The following is an 18,284-nucleotide window of genomic DNA, read 5'->3' on the forward strand; positions in this document are numbered from 1 at the left end:
ACAAGTCTTCTCCAGCACCACAGTTCGAAAGCACCAATTCTTCAGTGCTCAGATTTCTTTATAGTCCAGCTCTCACATCCATACATAACTACTGGAAAAACCATAGTTTTTGTTGGCAAAGTAATATCTCTGCTTTTTAATATGCTGTCTAGGTTGGTCATAGCTTTTCTTCCAAGGAGCAAGCGTCATGGCTGCAGTCACCATCTGCAGTGATTTTGGAGCCCAAAAAATAAAGGCTGTCACTGTTTTCCCATCTATTTGCCATCAAGTGATGGGATTGGATGCCATGATATTCATTCTGAATATTGAGTTTTAAGCTAGCTTTTTCACTCTCCTCTTTCACTTTCATCAAGAGGCTCTTTAGTTCTTCTTCACTTTTTGCCATAAGGGTGGTATCATCTGCATATCTGAGGTTATTGATATTTCTCCCGGCAGTCTTGATTCCAGCTTTTGCTTCATCCAGCCCAGCATTTTAAGGTTATCAAGACTGCACAGAGTTATGAAGATTGCACAAAATTTTACTCTGGGTTAAATATATATCATTACTACCTTGAAAATCAAAAATAGTTTCAGAGATAAACTCTTTCCAGCACTTCCTTTGTTACAAAGATTAGAGATCATCTGACGACAGCCTTTATAAGTAACAAATCTTGAACCTGTTTTTATGTTAGATAAATTTTTAATCCAATAAAATTTGAATTTCTCCTAATTTTTATGACATCTGTAATATGTTGAGTATGCACGTTTTGTTCAACAGTGTCAGTCACAGCAGATAAAAACCACTTGGGTTGTTGAGTGTTTTGGTAGAATGTCCCATGATTTCATAAAGAAACATTAGGAAAGTTCATTTCAGTAGTCTTACATTAGCTTAAACCATTCATGACCTATATTTTTTTTCTTTTGCATGGCCAGATCCATGCTCTTACATTGTTAACACTTACTGTCAAAAAGTTAGAGCCTTCATATTTAAAATTAATTTTGTTTTTCAGTTTTTTCTGCTTTTAAAAAGTGATACTGAAACTTTTTGGTAAGGGTTTAGCAATAATGGGCGATGTATTTACTTAGTTACAAATGGGGTATTTAATTCTAATGTTAGCATGCCCCAGGACGCCGATATTTCATGTTTGTTATTTTACTTATTGTCCATCTCGCCCAGTAGAATGTTAATAAGTTCTGTGAGGGCAGAATTAAAAAAAATTTTTTTGTTTTAATCACAACTATATCTTGGATACTTGAAACAGTGCCTGGCACCTAGTAGGTGCTTGATAGATGATTGTGGGACGAATGATGGAGTAAATCACTAGTTGATCTGCAAGACATTTGTAAATATGTTAGCATTTAAGAAGGTATTTTGACTGCCACTTGCATACGGTGCTGATCACAGTAGAACCCTTTTCTAAAGTTTGCAGAGTGCCTTCGGAGATGCCAGATAGTAGGGTTGAGCCTGTGCTGGTCAGTGAGATTAGGAAAGGCAGACGGGATAGTAGGTTACTCTTCCTCAAAGCTGCTTAGTCATTTTGCTTGCCGGTCTTTTGAAGTGTTACTTGAAGATATTTTGAACCTATATCTAGGGGAAATAAACGTGGTGACTGAGATATTTGGTGTTACACTCTTTGGCAGTAACAAATAAGTAATGCTAACTTTTTGGGGTTAAACATAGTAGGGGAATTGTTGTTGCTGAAGAAGTTTTATTTTTATTTATAAAATAACTTTGAGAGCTGTTTCCATCAATTGAAGTTTAACAAAGTACACTTTTATTTCTAGGTGAGAAATTTAGAGAACTAATGGATAAGTTCCTGAGGGTTAACTTCAGTAAAGGCTGCCCGCCCTTGTTTACTACTTTGAAATCTCTGTATTACAATACAGAAAAGGTAAAATTTGGTTTTTATTCAGTTTTGCTGTAGTCTTTTTACTCACTTTATTATTATAGAAAGACATTTTCTCTATTCAAGTAATGGTGTGCACCTTAGCTTAATAATAGATGCACTGAAATTATATGCATGTACTATAAGTAGTGTCAAAGAAAATGTCAGTCTGAAATTACTAAGGGGCTTATAAGAACACTAAAAGGTTATTGTTTTTAATGGGTATACTTTTCTAGTGGAATTTTACTAATAAATTTGACATATTGTCACCAGAGGTCTATATTTAACTATTTCACGATTAGTTATCTATTACTTTATAGTGTGGTTGTGGATTTTTAAATTCGTTATGCTTGCTTTTAAAGTTAGAGCATGGGTAATTGTTAGTGGAACAATAAAATGTAGGCACTATTTTAACTAACAGGCTACATTTTAATAAAAGATAGGTTTAGCTGGTTTTCCCATGAAGAGTCATCCTTCTGCTTTTTAAAATTAGGAAATAGATGTGGTTTTATATTAGTTAATTAGAAAATTAAAAGTTAATAGAAAACAAGTTATACTTCTATTTCCAATTGTTGCTTCTTATTAAGATCTAAAAATCTTGTGTAAACAGTTTTTGAAAAGGAAGAGACTTTTATTAGAAGCGCTAAAATATTTTTAGTTGAACTTCATCACTTTATTTAGCTTTGACCCATAATTATTTGTAAATTAGCATAATTATGAATAATAAGTTATTCAAAAAGGTTAGTGGTAGGTATGCCAATTGACCCTTTCTTCCTTTGGCAGCAGGTTCATAAACTAAAAGGGCCGACTCATAATACCTAGAGGGGAGTGGCTGAGGCTGGCTCGCAGAACTTCTGTACCCTCTTCCTGCCTCTGGGCACCCAGTCTCCTTGTCAGCTGGTCACATCCCCACTTCTAGAAAGATACCTGTAGTGCCTGATCAGTAAGGAAGTGTCATTTGCATTAAAAAAAAAACAAACACCAGAAAACCTTGTAGTTCTTTTAATGTCTGTAGTATACTTTATTTGATTGCCATAGTACTGCTGTCGATTTTTGTCCTGCTATCTTATTTTTTTGAGTGATTGATTTGTATGAAAACATGGAGCAGTGCCTAACAGTGGTTTCTGTAGGTTATTTAAATTAGCATTTGCCGAAGTGCTTCTTTTACTCATTTGGGCAAGGTTGACAAAGAAGAAAGAAGAGGTGAAATGTCGGCAGTGTTAATAATAAAGAGCATGTATGTAACCATCTTAGAGCAAGTACTGAATACATCAGTCCTTTCAGAATCTGTTCCTCTTAAAGCTGTCAGTGAGCTTTCCCTGGCTTTCTCAGTTTTCATAAGAGGCATAGACTTAAAAAATCCCTTCAGTACTGATCCAAAATTACCATCATAAAGGTGTTAAGCATTTGTTGATATTTTATAAATCTTAGAAAGTGCATTTTTAAAGAAGGCATTGAGGATGCGTTGACCTATAATAGGAACCTGTGACATATCTTTAGTGTTAATTTTTAAGCACACAGCAGGAATGTTTACCATATGTTTTTGATGTTTGAATTACAATGCAGAAATTTAAGTTGTCAGAACTTAGTATATTTTTTAAAAAGTGTACAAGTATGGGAAATCCTTCTCAAATCATTTTGACTGCGTATATTTGTGATTACTCAAAAGGGCATTTTTAAAATTTGCATATTTCTAATCAGCAGTGAGTCCTGATTTTTAGCAAGGGCTGCATTTTTTTAATTTAATGAACTTTTTATAAAATTATTTATTTTTGACTGTGCTGAGTCTTCTTGCCGCATGGGCTTTTCTCTCATTGTAGGGGTCAGGGGCCACTCTTCCCTTGCAGTGCTCGTACTCTTCGTTGTTGTGCCTTCTTTTGTTGCGGAGCCCAGGCCCTGGTGCTCGGGCTTGATGGTTGTGGTTCCCAGGCACAGGCTCAATAGCCGTGGCTCTGGGCTTAGTTGCTCCCAGGCATGTGGGATCTTCCCAGATCAGGGATCAAATCTGTGTCCCCTGCATTGGCAGGTGGATTCTTTACCTCTGAGCCACCAGGGAAGCCCCTCCAGGGATGCACTTTTAACTCTTGAAGAATTTCAAAGAGGTTAAGGATGATGAACAATTACAGTTTTAATTTGTAAAATTCCAAGACTAAAAAAAAATCCACGACAGGTACCATGGAAATAAAAGATTAGCCTTTGAAGTTAGCTTAGGATATAATACAGTTGTAGAAAAGTGTTTTAAAAATGTCTCCAGCATTTTAAACTGTGAATGCACAATTTAAGAGCAATTTTCATGTAATTCCTTTCCAAATTTTTTTCCCTGTGAATTTATTTGTGATGTATATATGTAGCTCTAGTAATTTTGACCATAAAAATTTTGTTTTTCCACCTAGCAATTTCACAGGCACTTCATGCCTTATTGTGTAGTCTTTGATATCTTCTTTTTCATAACAGCATAGTCTTTAATCAAAATCATACCTCTAGTTATTGAACTTGGCTGTTTAAAAAAATGTCTTTATACACATAGTTTTTACTTAGGATTTTTCCCCCCCGTAAATTCTCAGAGTAAGTTAATGGGTAAAAGGTATGAATATTCTGTTATTTTTGGTAAACACTGATATATTGATTTCTATAAGGCTGTAAACATCAGTTTGTATTGCCAGTAGCAAAGGTGTGTGAAAGGTTCACTATTTCCTTACCAGCATTAGGCAGAGTTAAATATTTTCTTGTGTTTGCTTTTCTTGGGAGATTTTTTCCTTTTAAATATAAAGAAGCCAAAATGTAACCAGATTTGTTGATCTGTATTTCTATTGTAGAATTTCATCTGTTGCTTTAAAAACAGTTTGGAAAGTCCTCTTCGTCTCGAGCACCACTTCACAAGGTGGGACAGGGGAGGGAATTAGGCCACCAGGGGACATTTTGCGGTGTCTGGAGACTTGGTTGTCACTGTGGTGGCGGTGTGCTGCTTGATACTTCTGCAGTTCAGAGGACAGCCTCTTATAGGAAAGAACTGCATTATCAGCAATTGAGCTAGATAACCCTTTGTTATTAGGGGCTGTCCTGTGTATTATAGGGTATTTAGCAGTGTCCTTGGAGAAGGCGATGGCACCCCACTCCAGTACTCTTGCCTGGAAAAGCCTATGGATGGAGGAACCTGGTGGGCTGCAGCCCATGAGGTCGCTAAGAGTCGGACACGACTGAAGCGACTTAGCAGCTGCAGCAACAGTGTCCTTGGCCTCTGCCTCTCGGATGTCAGTAGCTTACCCCCCTGTTAATAGCTTTATTGAGATACAGTTCTCATACCATAAAATTGACGTATTTGAAGCTTACAGACTCACTGATTTTTAGTATATTCAGAGTGTTCTAACCATCACCATGATAATCTTAGAAACCTCCCGTTCATATTTGCCCACCAGCCGTCTCCCAGTCAGGCAACCACTGGTTTACTTTCTGTTCATGGGTTTGCCTATGCTGAATATTTCATACAAACAGAATCAAACCATAGGTGGTTTTTTCTCTCTATAATGTCTTATACTTGGCATAAATACTTTCATCCATGTGCTAACATGAGCACTTCTCCTCTTATGTCTAAATAATGTCCCATTGTATGGCTGTTGGGCATTTTATGTATCAGTTGATGGACATTTTGGTTGTTTGTATCTTTTGATTAGTACCCATATTGCTGTGAACATTTGTGTAAAGTTTTTTGCATGTACACATTTTCATTTCTCTGGGTGTATATACTCCAGGAGTGGAATTGCTAGGTCAAATGCTAACTCCATATTTAAACTTTTAAAAAACTGTCAGGCTCTTTGCCAGTATGCTGCTACCATTTTACATTCTCATAAGCAGTTTATTAGGATTCTGATTTCTACACATCCTCACCAACAATCCACTTGTTATTGTATGATATTTGATTGTAACCTACATCCTAGTGGGCGTGAAGTGGTATCTCCTTGTGGTTTTGGTTTGCATTTCGCTGATGACTGATGATTTTAAGTATTTTTTCAAGTGCTTGTTGGCCATTTGTATATCTTCCTTGGAGAAATGTCAGTTCAGGTTCTTTGCCCAGTTTTTAATTGGGTTATTTTTTTATTATTATTTTAAGTTTTTAAATATATCCTAGTAACAGGTTGCTTATCTGACATATGATATTTGAAATAATAAATATAAACATTTGAAAATATTTTCTACTCTTCTATGGATTATCTTTTTCCTTTCTTGAAAGTGTCTTGATAAACCCCATTTTCTCTTTTCCCTTGTGTTGCCTGTGCTTTTGTGTTGTATATTAAGAAACCATGTCCAAATTGGGGGTCGTGAAGACATACATGTTTACTCCTGAGTTTGTACCTTTGGTTCTTATGTTAAAGTCTGACTCATTCTGTGTTCATTTTTGTATCTGATGTGAGCTGGGAGTCCAGCCTCATTCTTTTGCTTTGTCTCTCCAGTTTCCTACCACCATTTACTTTTTTTTTTTTTTCCCTTGAAAGGCTAGATAGCCTTGCTGAAAATAAATAGACCATGGATGTGAGGGCTCATTTCTGGGCCCTCTGTTTGTCCACCCTTAGGCTACATCACACTTTCTTGTTTACTGTAGCTTTCGGGTAGTTTTTTAAATTAGGAAGTGTGAATATTCCTTGTTTGTTCTTTTTTTTTAATCTTTTGGCCATTAAAGATTTATTTTCAGTTGAATTTGAGGATCAGTTTTTCAGCTTCTACAAAGAGGCCAGCTGGGATTTTATAGGGATTGCTTTGAATCTGTAGATCACTTTGGGAATTTCCATTATGAGAATTCCCGTTTTCATCTTAACCAGTGTTTCAGTCTATGAACATTGGTAGTCTTTCCATTTATTTAGAGCGTCCTTGCTTACTTTGAACAGTCTTGTAGTTTTCAGTATTCCTCTTACACATCTTTCGTTAAATTCATTCCTAAGTATGTTACTTCTTTATGCTATGCTAGATAGAATTATTTTCTCTTTATAAGTTTCAGGTGCACGTGTTGAAACTTACATAGAGCCAGTTATAATTTGACATCTGTGTACATTGTAATTTGTTCACCACTACAAGCCTGGTTACCATCTGTCACCATACAGTCGAGCCCCTTCACCCATTTCACACTCACCTCCACCTCCCTTTCCCTCACTAGTCTGTTCTCTGTATCTGTCAGTTTTTGCTTTATTTATTTATTTTTTAAGAGTCTGTGTGTGCGTGAAATCGTGACATTCGTCTCTCTCTGACTTATTTCACTTAGCCTAACACTGTCGAGGCCCCTCCATGTTGTGGCAGATGGTAAGATGCCATTCTTGTTTATGGCTGAGGAGAGTAATAGTCCATGTATTACACACATCTTTATCCATTTATCCATTGATGGACATCTAAGGTGTTTCCATATATTGGTTATTGTAAATAATCCTGCAGTGAACACAGGGGTGCTTCTGTCTCTTTGGATTAGTGTTCTTGTATTCTTTGGATTGAGATTCTTTTCTTAATTTAATTTTTCAGGGTTTTTTTTTCCTTGCTAGTAAGTAGATTTTTTTATATTGTTGTTATATTCTGCAGCCTTGATAAATCTGTTTACTAGTTGTTACAGTTGGTGTAATGAATTCCTGTCATGTGCAAATAGAAAGTTTTATTTCTTTGTTTACAATTAGTATCCCTTTTTGGACTACTTGTCCTGTCTAGAACCCCCAATATATGTTGAATAGAAATGATAAGAATTGACGATTTTGTCTTGTTCTTGGTCTCAACGGGAATGAGTCTAGTTTTTCTCCATTAAATATTGTTTAAACTATGGATATGTTTGTATATGCCATTTATGATGTTGAGGAAGTTCCTTCCTACTTTGGGTTTGTTGAACATTTTTGTTTGAAAGGGTGTTGAGTTTTATCAAATTCTTTCTCTCTGTTTATTGAGATGATCATGTGTTTATTTTTTATTCTATTGATAATTATGTCATACAGTAATTGATTTTCAGGTGTTAAATAACTTGGCATTAGTGGGATAAAACCCACTTGGTCATGATGTGTAATTCTTTTTATGTGTTGCTAGGTTCAATTTAAAAGTGAAAGTTGCTCAGTCGTGTCCAACTCTTTGTGACTGTATGGAATCTGTGGAATTCTCCAGGCTGGAATACTGGAGTGGGTAGCCTTTCCCTTCTCCAGGGGATCTTCCCAACCCAGGTATCGAACTCTGGTCTCCCGCATTGCAGGTGGATTCTTTACTAGCTGAGCCACAAGGGGAGCTCAGGAATACTGGAGTGGGTAGCCTATCCCTTCTCCAGCGGATTGTTCAGACCCAGGAATCAAACCGGGGTCTCCTGCATTTGGGATTCCCTGGTGGCTCAGATGGTAAAGAGTCTGCCCGCAATGCAGGAGACCCGAGTTCGATTTCCTGGGTCAGGAAGATCCCTGGAGAAGGAAATGGCAACCCACTCCAGCACTCTTGCCTAGAAAATCCCATGGACGGAGGAGTCTGGGGGGCTACAGTCCATGGGGTTACAAAGAGTTGGAGATGACTGAGTGACTTGACTTCTGGTTCAATTTGCTAGAGTTTTATAGAGGATTTTTGTGTCAGAATTTCTAACAAACACTGTGTAGTTTTCTTGTAATGTCTTTGTATGGCTTTGATATATCAGGGTAATAATGACTTTATAGTAACTTGGGAAATTTTCTCTCCTTCTTTCTTTCTTTGAGAAATTTGTGAAGATTGGTATTGGTGTTAAATATTGGGTAAAATTTACCAGTGAAGCTGTCTGGGGCTACACTTTTCTTTGTGGGTTGTTTTTGATTACTTGTTTCAACTGTTTGTTTATTATTGATTCATTTCTATTTCTTCTTATTTGGCTTCTGAGATTAGTTTTTCTAGAAGTTTGTCCATTTAAATGATCCAATATTGGCATATAATTGTTCATCCTATTTCTTTATAATCATTTTACTTCTGTGAAGTCAGTAATAAGTAGTGTCTTTTCTTTGATTTCTAGTTTTAATAACTTGAATCCTGTTTTCTTGGTCAGTGTAACTAAAGGCTGGCCAGTTTTGTCAGTCTTTTCTGAAGGCCAAGTTTTCAATTTTGCTGACACACACCCCCTTTCCCCCGCCCCCCCCCACCGTTTTCTATTTCACTAGTCTTCAAATCTGATCTTTATTTCCTTACTTCTGCTGGTTTTACATTTAATTTGCTCATCTTTTTGCAATTGCTTTTTAAAAAATTAACTTATTTTTAGTTGAAGGATAAATTCAAGGTTACAGCATATACTTTAAAAATATTTGGGGGGGGCGTTTAAAAGAAACCAAAATGACCCTGGTAAGAGGTGGAAATTAATTCCGGACTTCCATTTTCACCTGTAGTGGAAAGTACTTGGCAGTTTCCTTCTGTAGCTGTTCACTGTGTCAGACTCTTGAGTGAACACAGTGAGTCATCACGGTTTGCGTGGGTTGTTACAGGTACATTTGATTCCATTGAAGCTGGACATCGGTGCATAGGTGCGCTGAACACGAGTGAACATGGAATCTGAGTGCTTGGTGAGATAGACTGGTGAAGCATAGCTGTCTCAACAGAAAATGTCTGGCTGTCCATACACAGGAAGGGAAGGTAGGCTGCTTCCAAGACAGCCTTTCTTTCTTGTGTTAAATCTGCCCATAACTGTGAAAATATGTCAAGATCCTCATTCAGTTGAAGGACCTGTTGAGGTATTTGTGACCTTTAGAAACCGATGACAGTAGGCCCAAAGAGTAACAGAACACTTGGCCTGTTCAGTGAAGAAAGAGAATCGTCATGAACATTGTTGACATATGTCTATGGAAAGTACTGAATTGTTTGGCTCTGGTTACTGGGAAACACCTATAATTTGTTGCTGGAGGTGGGGGTAAATTAGATGTTCATCCTGGAATATATTGTCTCTAAGGTATCTTTGTTTCTTTTGAATTAACTCAGGTGGGTGTAAAATTGAATTTTGTATCTATTTACTAGCTAACTTTAATTGTGAAGGTAAGTTAGGGGAGAAAATGAAGCTGAGCAGCATTATAAAAATAATTAGTTCTGTCATCATTATAAAAATGATAACAGTTAATGGTCAAGCAGAATGATTCTAAAAAATGCTTCATTTCCTATATACTTCTAGAAAATTTGGTATTTCAGAAAACTATCTATGGGAGTAATTACCAAGGAAAGCAACAGTTTGATTTGTATTTAAGGACAGTATAAGGGATTCTTTCTTAGATGCTCCAAATAATTGAAGAACTACATTAAGAATATTTCTTAGATTCTGCAGACTGAGGAGGAAGAAGAGAAGAAAAACAGAAAGAGGGGAGTTGCTCTGGCATAGGGGGTGACTCTGTAAAGGCTCATGGCCAGGAGGAGGTCCCTGAGCTTGAGCCTGCTCTCAGCCTGAGACAGCAGACAGCCCCTATTCCTGGGTCTCTACTGGAGAAGAGGCTGGTGTCAGAATAAAACACTGTCCTATTTGCTGTCCTCTTATCCTGCTTCCCCACACCAGGCTCTTCCTAGCTCTGTCTACTCCGCTTATAAAAGCCCTTTTGTCTAACTCTGCAGATCTTTGGGTCACTGGTTCTTTCTGTGGCAACAGCCAGCTCACAACACTAAAATAGCCCTTTCCCCCTGTTGCATTTATTGTTGCAAATACAGTCTCTCTGAAAAAAGGAAAAAAAAAAAAAGAATATTTCTTAGAATCCTGGATTTCTCACTAAAGGAAAAAAAATTCTGTCGTTAAAAATTCCAAAAGGCATTATTTGCAGTGGTAACAGTGTCAGAGTTAGTATTTTTCAGATATGCTGATCAAGCGTTAATTGTAATGACATTCATGAATTCATTTCTTGCTTAAAAACAGTTAAATTTTGGGAGAGGAAAATAAAAGCAAGTACTTTTCCTACCTAGGAAAGTGTCTTAGTATAGCGTCATATCAACTTATTTATTAATCCCTTTCACAATTTTTGCCGAATCTATGTAACAACTACAGTGTTATTTATTATTTTTCCCCAGATTTGATTATTTTTTGTCTTTCATAAAAGCTAGATTTGGCTTAATACAATTTTTATATTCATAAAGTAAAAATCTAATATTAAAATCTACTTTAAAAGTTTCAGTTGGTGAATTAGCTGCGTGGTCATCCTTTGGGAAATATTGGTATAGGGAAAAGAGCATTGCTATGGAATCAAGCCTGATTTGGAATCCTGACTGCATCACATATTTGCGTGAGCAGCTACCGGAATCTGTTTCTGGATTATAAACTTGGAGCAATTAATACTGAAAGAGTTGATGTGTGTTTTAATTAAATGATAAGGTTTGTAAAGTTCCTGGTTCAGAGAAGATTTCAGCTCTCTCACCATCCTCATCCCCTCACAGGTCATCTCTGCAAGAAGTTAGTTTCATTTTAGTGTCATAGTTCTTGGACAGTTTAGCTAGCTGCTTGGGGACCAAAATTGTCCCTTATGTTAGTTGTATATTTATTAGAAATTAATCCAGTTTTGGTCCTTGTTGATAAACTGTTGTGCTTGGTTTTCTCATTCGGATTAAAAAAATTTGAAAAGACAGTTTCAGTGGCTTTCATGTTTTACAGTAACATTTTAAACTCGATCTGTATTTATATTGTGAAAAATTGTGTGTCATATATGTTTCGTAGGACTTTGCTTTAAGGTTAATAAAGAATTCTTTTAACTCATATATAAGAAAAGCTGGTTAAGGGCAATCAATAATTTAGGGAAATTATCTACAATAGTCACATTTGTCCATGTTAGATTTGGTTAGCAAAAGCAAAGCTTTTTCAATTCTGGTCAAATATAACTGTTAGAAGAAAGTATTTAAATCAGGAGAAGGTGGTTGAACTTTGAAATATTTTCAGTTCATAGAAATTTTGTATGATTTTAAACTATTTTAAGGCTTGAAGTTTTATTGTGATGTTAGATACCTAATGTGAGTAGATTGGACCTCTTGATTTTAAATTCCAGTGGAAATACTATTTTCAAGACTAGCCATTACTTATTAGGTTTTAGAAGAAAGAAGTTGAATATACAGTTATATTGTACAATAGACTATAGTTATATGGTATACAATTATATAATGGAATATATAATTTTACAGTATAATTGCAGTGTAAATGGTAAGTAAATTTGAAGTTAAATGGATCCTTTATACCTCAGTAAAACTCCTTAGACTAACTTTCATAGATAAATTCGGAAACTTGAATTTTTTAGTTAATTACTTAGTGAGTGACTATAATACACATTTTTTAGATTCAATACATATGCCAGGTAAACCAGGAAGGACAGCGATCTTTGTAGTTTTTAATTTAGAACATTTCATATGAACTTTCCATTACCTTGATTTCTTCCCTCAATTAAGTCTTGTTTTTGAGTTCTGAAGCTAGAGATTCTGTTTTGTTCAGTAGTATTTGCACTCCTTTATTAAGAGTGTAGTAGTATTCTGTGTGACTTCAGTATTTTGTTGTACTTTTTAAAATTATTAAAACTAGTTTTTAAAATGTATTCCACCCTAGAGATGCAAAAAGGTACACCCTTACTTAAAAATCTACTCTAGCTGCAGTTTTAGTAACTGCCAGTAGGTGGTAGTGTAAGTTCATGAAAAACTTTTTGCTTCCATAAGTTGAGTGCTGAATTTCCGTAAGTTGAACCTGAAGGGTTTTTTTTAAGTTACACATACTCTGAATGAAATTAGTCTTGGTGGCTTAAAAATCCCTATTGCTTTTTATTTTGCTTTATAGTAATAGTCTTATTACAGCATTTTAAAAAAAATCAGTTCTGAATTATTTATAGAGGGTTTGCTGAAAATGTTGCTGGACTCAGTTTCTGATTCTATAAATGTGGGGTTTGCTCAGAAATTTGTGTGCCTACAGATTACCAAGTCATGCTAATGTTAACATGATATTAATGGTCAGAGGATTGAGCTTTTAGAACCACTGTTGTTGTCTTATGTGGCAAAATACACTTAACATAAGGTTTACCATGTTGACCATTTTTAAGTGTATGATTTAACGGTATTAAATACATTCACCTTTTTTTTGTAACCATGACCACCATCCGTCCCCATAACTCTTTATCTTCTGGCAGTATTAATAAAACTCTGTACCTATTAAACAGTAGCTCTATTTTTCACTTCCTCTAGCCCCTAGCAACAACTATTAAACTTTACAGCTTTGTGGTTTTGACTACTCTAAGTAACTCATATAAGTGGAATCAGATGGTATTTGTCTCTTTGTGACTAGATTATTTCCTTTTGCATAATGTCCTCAAGGTTCATCCATGTTGTAACACACGGCAGAATTCTTTCCATGGCTGAATTATACCTGTCGTATGTCTCTCTCACATTTGGGTTGCTTCCACATTTTGACAGTTGTGAGCAATGCTGTGTACATGGGTGTACAAATATTTCTTGGAGATCTGCTTTCAGTTTTTTTGGATCTATAGCAGAGTGAGTGAAGTCACTCAGTCGTGACCGACTCTTTGCGACCCTATGGACTGTAGCCTACCAGGCTCCTCTGTCCATGGGATTTTCCAGGCAATAGTACTGGAGTGGGGTGCCATTTCCTTCTCCAGGGGATCTTCCCAACCCAGGGATCGAACCCGGGTCTCCCGCATTGTAGACAGACGCTTTACCATCTGAGCCACCAGGGAAGTCCATAGCAGAAGTAGTCCTATTTTTAATTTTTTATTTGGTAGTCTTATTTTTAATTTTTTGAGGCACTGCCATACCGCTTTCCACAGCAGCTGTACCATTTTCCACCAGTAGTGCACAAAGTTTCCTTTTTTTTTTTTTTAACATCCTTGTCTACAGTTGTTGTTTTCTGTTTTTTGTTTGTTTTTAGATAGCCATCCTCCTGGTGTGAAGTGGCATCTCTTCATAGTTTTGACTTGTATTTCCTTAATGACTGGTAATGTTGCACATCTTTTCATGTGCTTACTGGCTGTTTGTATATCTTTGGACAAATGTTTGTTAAGTATTTTATCAAACATTGAATGGGGTTTTTGTTGTTGAATTTTAGTTCTCTTTGTATTTTGGATACTAACCTCTTGTTAGATACATGATTTGCAAATATTTTCTCCCTCTCAGGGGGTGGCCATTCTGTGGATGGCATCTGGTTGGACACATTTTTCACTTTTCATGAAGTCCAGTTTGTCAATTTTTTCTTGTGCCTTTGGTGTTATATCCAAGAAATCATTGTCAAACCTGATACTCTGGAGCTTTTGTCCTATGTTTTCCTCTAAGAGTTTCATTGTTTTAGGTCTTCGGCCCTTTGGGTTAATTTTTGTATATGGAATTAGGTTAAGGTCACCTTCTTTCTTTTGCATGTGCACATCTAGTTTTCCCAATCCATTTGTTGAAAAGACTTTTATTTCTCCATTGATTGGTCTTGACACTCTTGTAAAAAATCACCAATGTGAGCGTTGTTTCTGGACTCTAGATTCTATTCCATTAGTCCCTATGTCCATCTTTATGCTAATACCACACTGTATTTTTTTTTTTAATTACTGTAACTTTGTAGTATGTTTTGAAATCAGAAGTGAGTCGTCTTGGTTTTGTTCTTTTTAAAGATTGTTTTGGCTATTTGGATTCTTTGAGAGTCCCAATGTTAATTTTAGAACAGGCTTGTCTATTTCTGGAAAAAAAACACTGGGATTTTGATGGAGATAGCATTGAGTTTATAGGTCTCTTTGGGTAGTATTGATATTTTAATAATATTAAAATTTCCAGTTGATGAATATGGGATGTGTTTCCATTTATTTATGTCATCTTGAATTTTTTTCAGCAGTGTTTTATAGTTTTCATTAGCCTTTCACTTCCTTGGTTAAGTTTATTTCTAAGCATTTTATTCTTTTTGATGCTATTGTGAATGAAGTTGATTTAGTAATTTCCTTTTCAGATTTTTTATGTGTAAAAGTGCAGCTGATTTTTGTGTATTGACTTTCTGTGTCTTGCTGGTTTTTTGTGAAACATCTGCAGAGAAAATTTTACTTCTTCTTTGTTTACAATTTGTATGCCTTTTATTTCTCTTCCTTGCCTTCCAGCAGTAGGACTTGCAGAACTGTGTTGAGTAGATGTGATGAAAGCAGGCATCCTTGCCTTGTTGTTAATCTTAGTAGTGGAAATACTTTCAGTCTCTTCCCCACTGAGTCTGATGTTCATTGTGGGTTTTTCATATTTGTCATCAATTATATTGAGATAATTTCCTTCTATTCATGGTTCGATAAGTGTTTTTATAATGAGAGAGTGGTGAAATTCATCACATACTTTCTGTGCAGCAAGTAAGATAATTACGTGGGATTTTTTCCTTCATTTTGTTGATATGGCATGTTATACTGATCAGTTTTTAAGGTAAACCGTCCTTGCATTCCAGGAATAAACTCCTCCTGGTCCTGATGTGTGACCCTTTTGGCGTGCTGCTGAGGCCTATATGCTAGTATTTTGCTGAGGATTTGCATCCGTATTCATCATGAGTATTGGTCAGTAGCTTTCTTGTGGTGGTTTTTTCTGATTTTGGTATGAGAGTGATGCTGGCCTCGTGGAATGATTTTGGAAGTGTTCCCTTCACTTCAGTGTTTTGGGAACATTTGGTGTTAGTTTTTAAACTGTTCAGTGGATTTTACCACTGAAGCCATAGGGTCTGGGGCTGTTCTTTGTGGGTAGGTTTTGATTTCTTGTATAATCTCCTTACTAGATATAGGTCTATTCAGATGTTAATAAACATTCTTTTAAAATGACCTTTGTTTTAAATATCTTACTAAAGTAATACAGCATTATTGTTACTTTTTTTTATAAGACTGTATTCATATTCCACTTGGTCATATTTTCAGTAATGGGTGTAAGTTCTTTCCTTCTTTTTTTTTTGTTTATGTTACATATTTCCCCCCACTGTTAATATGTTGTCCCATGTATTCCTTATTGCCCTTCTATCTGAGAGAATTACACCATATAGTGCAGTATTCTTACCAGAAAGATATATAGGCCTGAGAAGTGTTTTAATTTGATCTTTTGTTTTTTGACTGCTGTCAGTGGGATGGTATTAAAACAATACTATATTGGTCACATACTGTTACAAATTTTAGTTTTTCTTCACTTCTGACCTTTGTTTTTCTGAAGTTCATAAGTAAGATGGCTATATTTTCTGATGCATTCTGAACAGGTAACATCACAACCTGTCCCCAGAAGCTGCTTTTTTCCTGCCCCTCTAATTTATGTCGGTTTTGTTTTGTGCTTTCTGGGCATAGCATGTTTGCAGTGTAGCTCATGATATTTTAGTCCTACCCAGGTATAGCATTGGAATGACAATTTATTAAAATGATCACTGAAAACACAGAGTTTAGACATTTAATTACGAGTTTCCTTAACTTCTTCCATCAACTCACTGTGTAGTTTAGACTTTTTTTGTATTGGCATTTTAGAAAATCTGAGAATATAAGGGCTTACAGCTTCACCCTGTGACAGTGGGAAGCAAAAGCGATAAACTGTTAATAAATTATACAGGTGTGTTCATTTTGTCCATTGGTTTCATAATTTGAAACTATTGAGATGAGAAATTAATGAGATTCTGTTTTCCTGTTAATAAAGAGAGCAGTACATTTTCTGTGTTTTTCTCATTTTCCTTCCAACATGGAGGGTGGGAGTGGGGAAAGCAGGCATCTCAATTTATAGTTAATTTATTGTTCTGAAATAAACTGTATATTGTTTCCAAATCTAATTTAATCCATAATAAATAAAATACTTTAATAAAAGATTTTTTTAAAACTATGTTTCTTTAACAGGTTTCCATAATCCAGGAGCTTGTTACTAATTATGAAACCTCTCTTAAAACGTGTGACTTTTTTAGCCCTTATGGTAAGTTTAAATTAGATTGAGTTGAAATTTGATTATTCATTTCAGTCCATTTTTAATCACTTACAGTAAAGTTATGTTCATTATGTGCTACATGATAGCTGTTCACTAGTTTTTAAATTAGTGAATGAAATGAGAAGAGCACTCGCAACCTAAAGTAATTAAAAATTTCCATAATCTTGTGAAGTGGGAGCTAACCTCATTTTAATATGAGTAAACAGAATCCAGTGGTTGAGTAGCTTGACCAAGATCCAGTAGTTAATGTTTAGATGTATTTTTCCTGAATTCCTAGTTTTTTTGTTCTTTCTACTTTTGTGTTCGTGTGCTCAGTTGTGTCCGACTCTTTGCAACCCCACGGACTGTAGCCTGCCAAGCTTCTCTGTCCATGAGATTCTGCAGACAAAAGTACTGGAGTGGGTTGCCATGCCCTCCTCCAGGGGATCTTCTGACCCAGGGATCGAACCCGCGTCTCCTGCATTGCAGGTGGATTCTTTACTGCTGAGCCATGGGGGAGCCCTAGTGTGTCTTCCACAAAATTAACTCTCATACCACACATCTTAACACCTGGTCCACATGCAAATTTTCCTGATTATTTAAAAAAATGTGTAATTGGTTTCTTTGAATCTGGATCCAGCTTAGGTCCACAGTTTACATTTGTTTGTTATATTTCTGATACTCTTTTAATCTTGGGTGGTACTATCCTGCCCTTCCTTTCTCCCCTCTTTTTAAAGGCTGTTTGTTGAAAGGTCATTTGTCTCATGGAACGCACCATGCTTTGAATTTTGCCAACTGTTTTCTCATGGTAGCGTTTAATACATCTTGCTGTCATCCATATTTCTTACAAACTTCAAGTTAGATTTATAGGCTTTTTTTTTTTTTTTTCCTTTCTTGCATGTTGTACTGTACAGCATACAAGATCTTAGTTCCCCGACCAGGGACTGAACCCTTGCCGCTGCAGTGGCAGCACAGAGTCCAGAGCCCTGTTCCTCTGGGGAAGTCCCCTAGGTTTATAAGCTTGATTAGACTCAGGTTCCATGTGAGTACTTCATAGGTGACACTTTGAACTTCCTGTTATAGCACATCTGAAGGCCGAAGACATTCTGGTTGTCTTTTTGTGAAACACAGATTCATCAGAATTTAGATGTTTGTCAGCCTAATCTGGCCATGCAGTGATTCTTATTGGTCACTTACCTGATGATTTTTGCAGCCACTGCAAAAATTGCCTTGATCCCTTATTTCATTCTGATCATCATTCCTTCTGCATTTATTAATATTAGCTGGAGTTCTTGTAAAGAACTTTTCCTCCTCATATATTTAACCCTCCCTAAAATACAGTGTATATGAGAGGAGCAAGATAATGCTTGGCTTCTTTGCTTATGTTTATTATTTGTGTCTTAATTTATGTTAATTTGTGTGTTTGGGTTGTCGTTTGATTTGGTCAGCTAGTCTAGGAGACCTTCTTGTCTTCTGAGGTGACATGAGTAGATTCTCCTTTCTGCTCTTCCTTCCTCATTCTGTACCTGTGTGTCTTCCCTCCTGATACCCATTTTGAGAGCTAGGTGTTTCTTGTTCATTCTT

At 36.1% G+C, this 18,284-nt stretch overlaps 1 protein-coding gene across 8 annotated transcripts in view; it reads left to right on the top strand.

The window, feature by feature from the left end:
* Window positions 1–18,284, top strand: part of NAA16 (N-alpha-acetyltransferase 16, NatA auxiliary subunit) — a 63,445-nt gene that overhangs the window by 27,196 nt on the left and 17,965 nt on the right. For 7 of the 8 annotated variants that reach the window (XR_005725703.1, XR_005725704.1, XM_040267157.1 and 4 more), the window contains 2 exons: window positions 1,765–1,871; window positions 16,637–16,709. Coding sequence is in view for 6 of the 8 variants with exons in the window: in XM_040267157.1 (XP_040123091.1) it covers window positions 1,765–1,871; window positions 16,637–16,709 (180 nt within the window). In the remaining 2 variants the exon portion in view is untranslated. The remainder of the gene's footprint in view (window positions 1–1,764; window positions 1,872–16,636; window positions 16,710–18,284) is intronic. The other variant, XM_040267163.1, reaches the window with a different exon arrangement.

This window comes from Oryx dammah, unplaced genomic scaffold, assembly GCF_014754425.2.
Source record: "Oryx dammah isolate SB20612 unplaced genomic scaffold, SCBI_Odam_1.1 HiC_scaffold_24, whole genome shotgun sequence".
NCBI lineage: Eukaryota > Metazoa > Chordata > Mammalia > Artiodactyla > Bovidae > Oryx > Oryx dammah.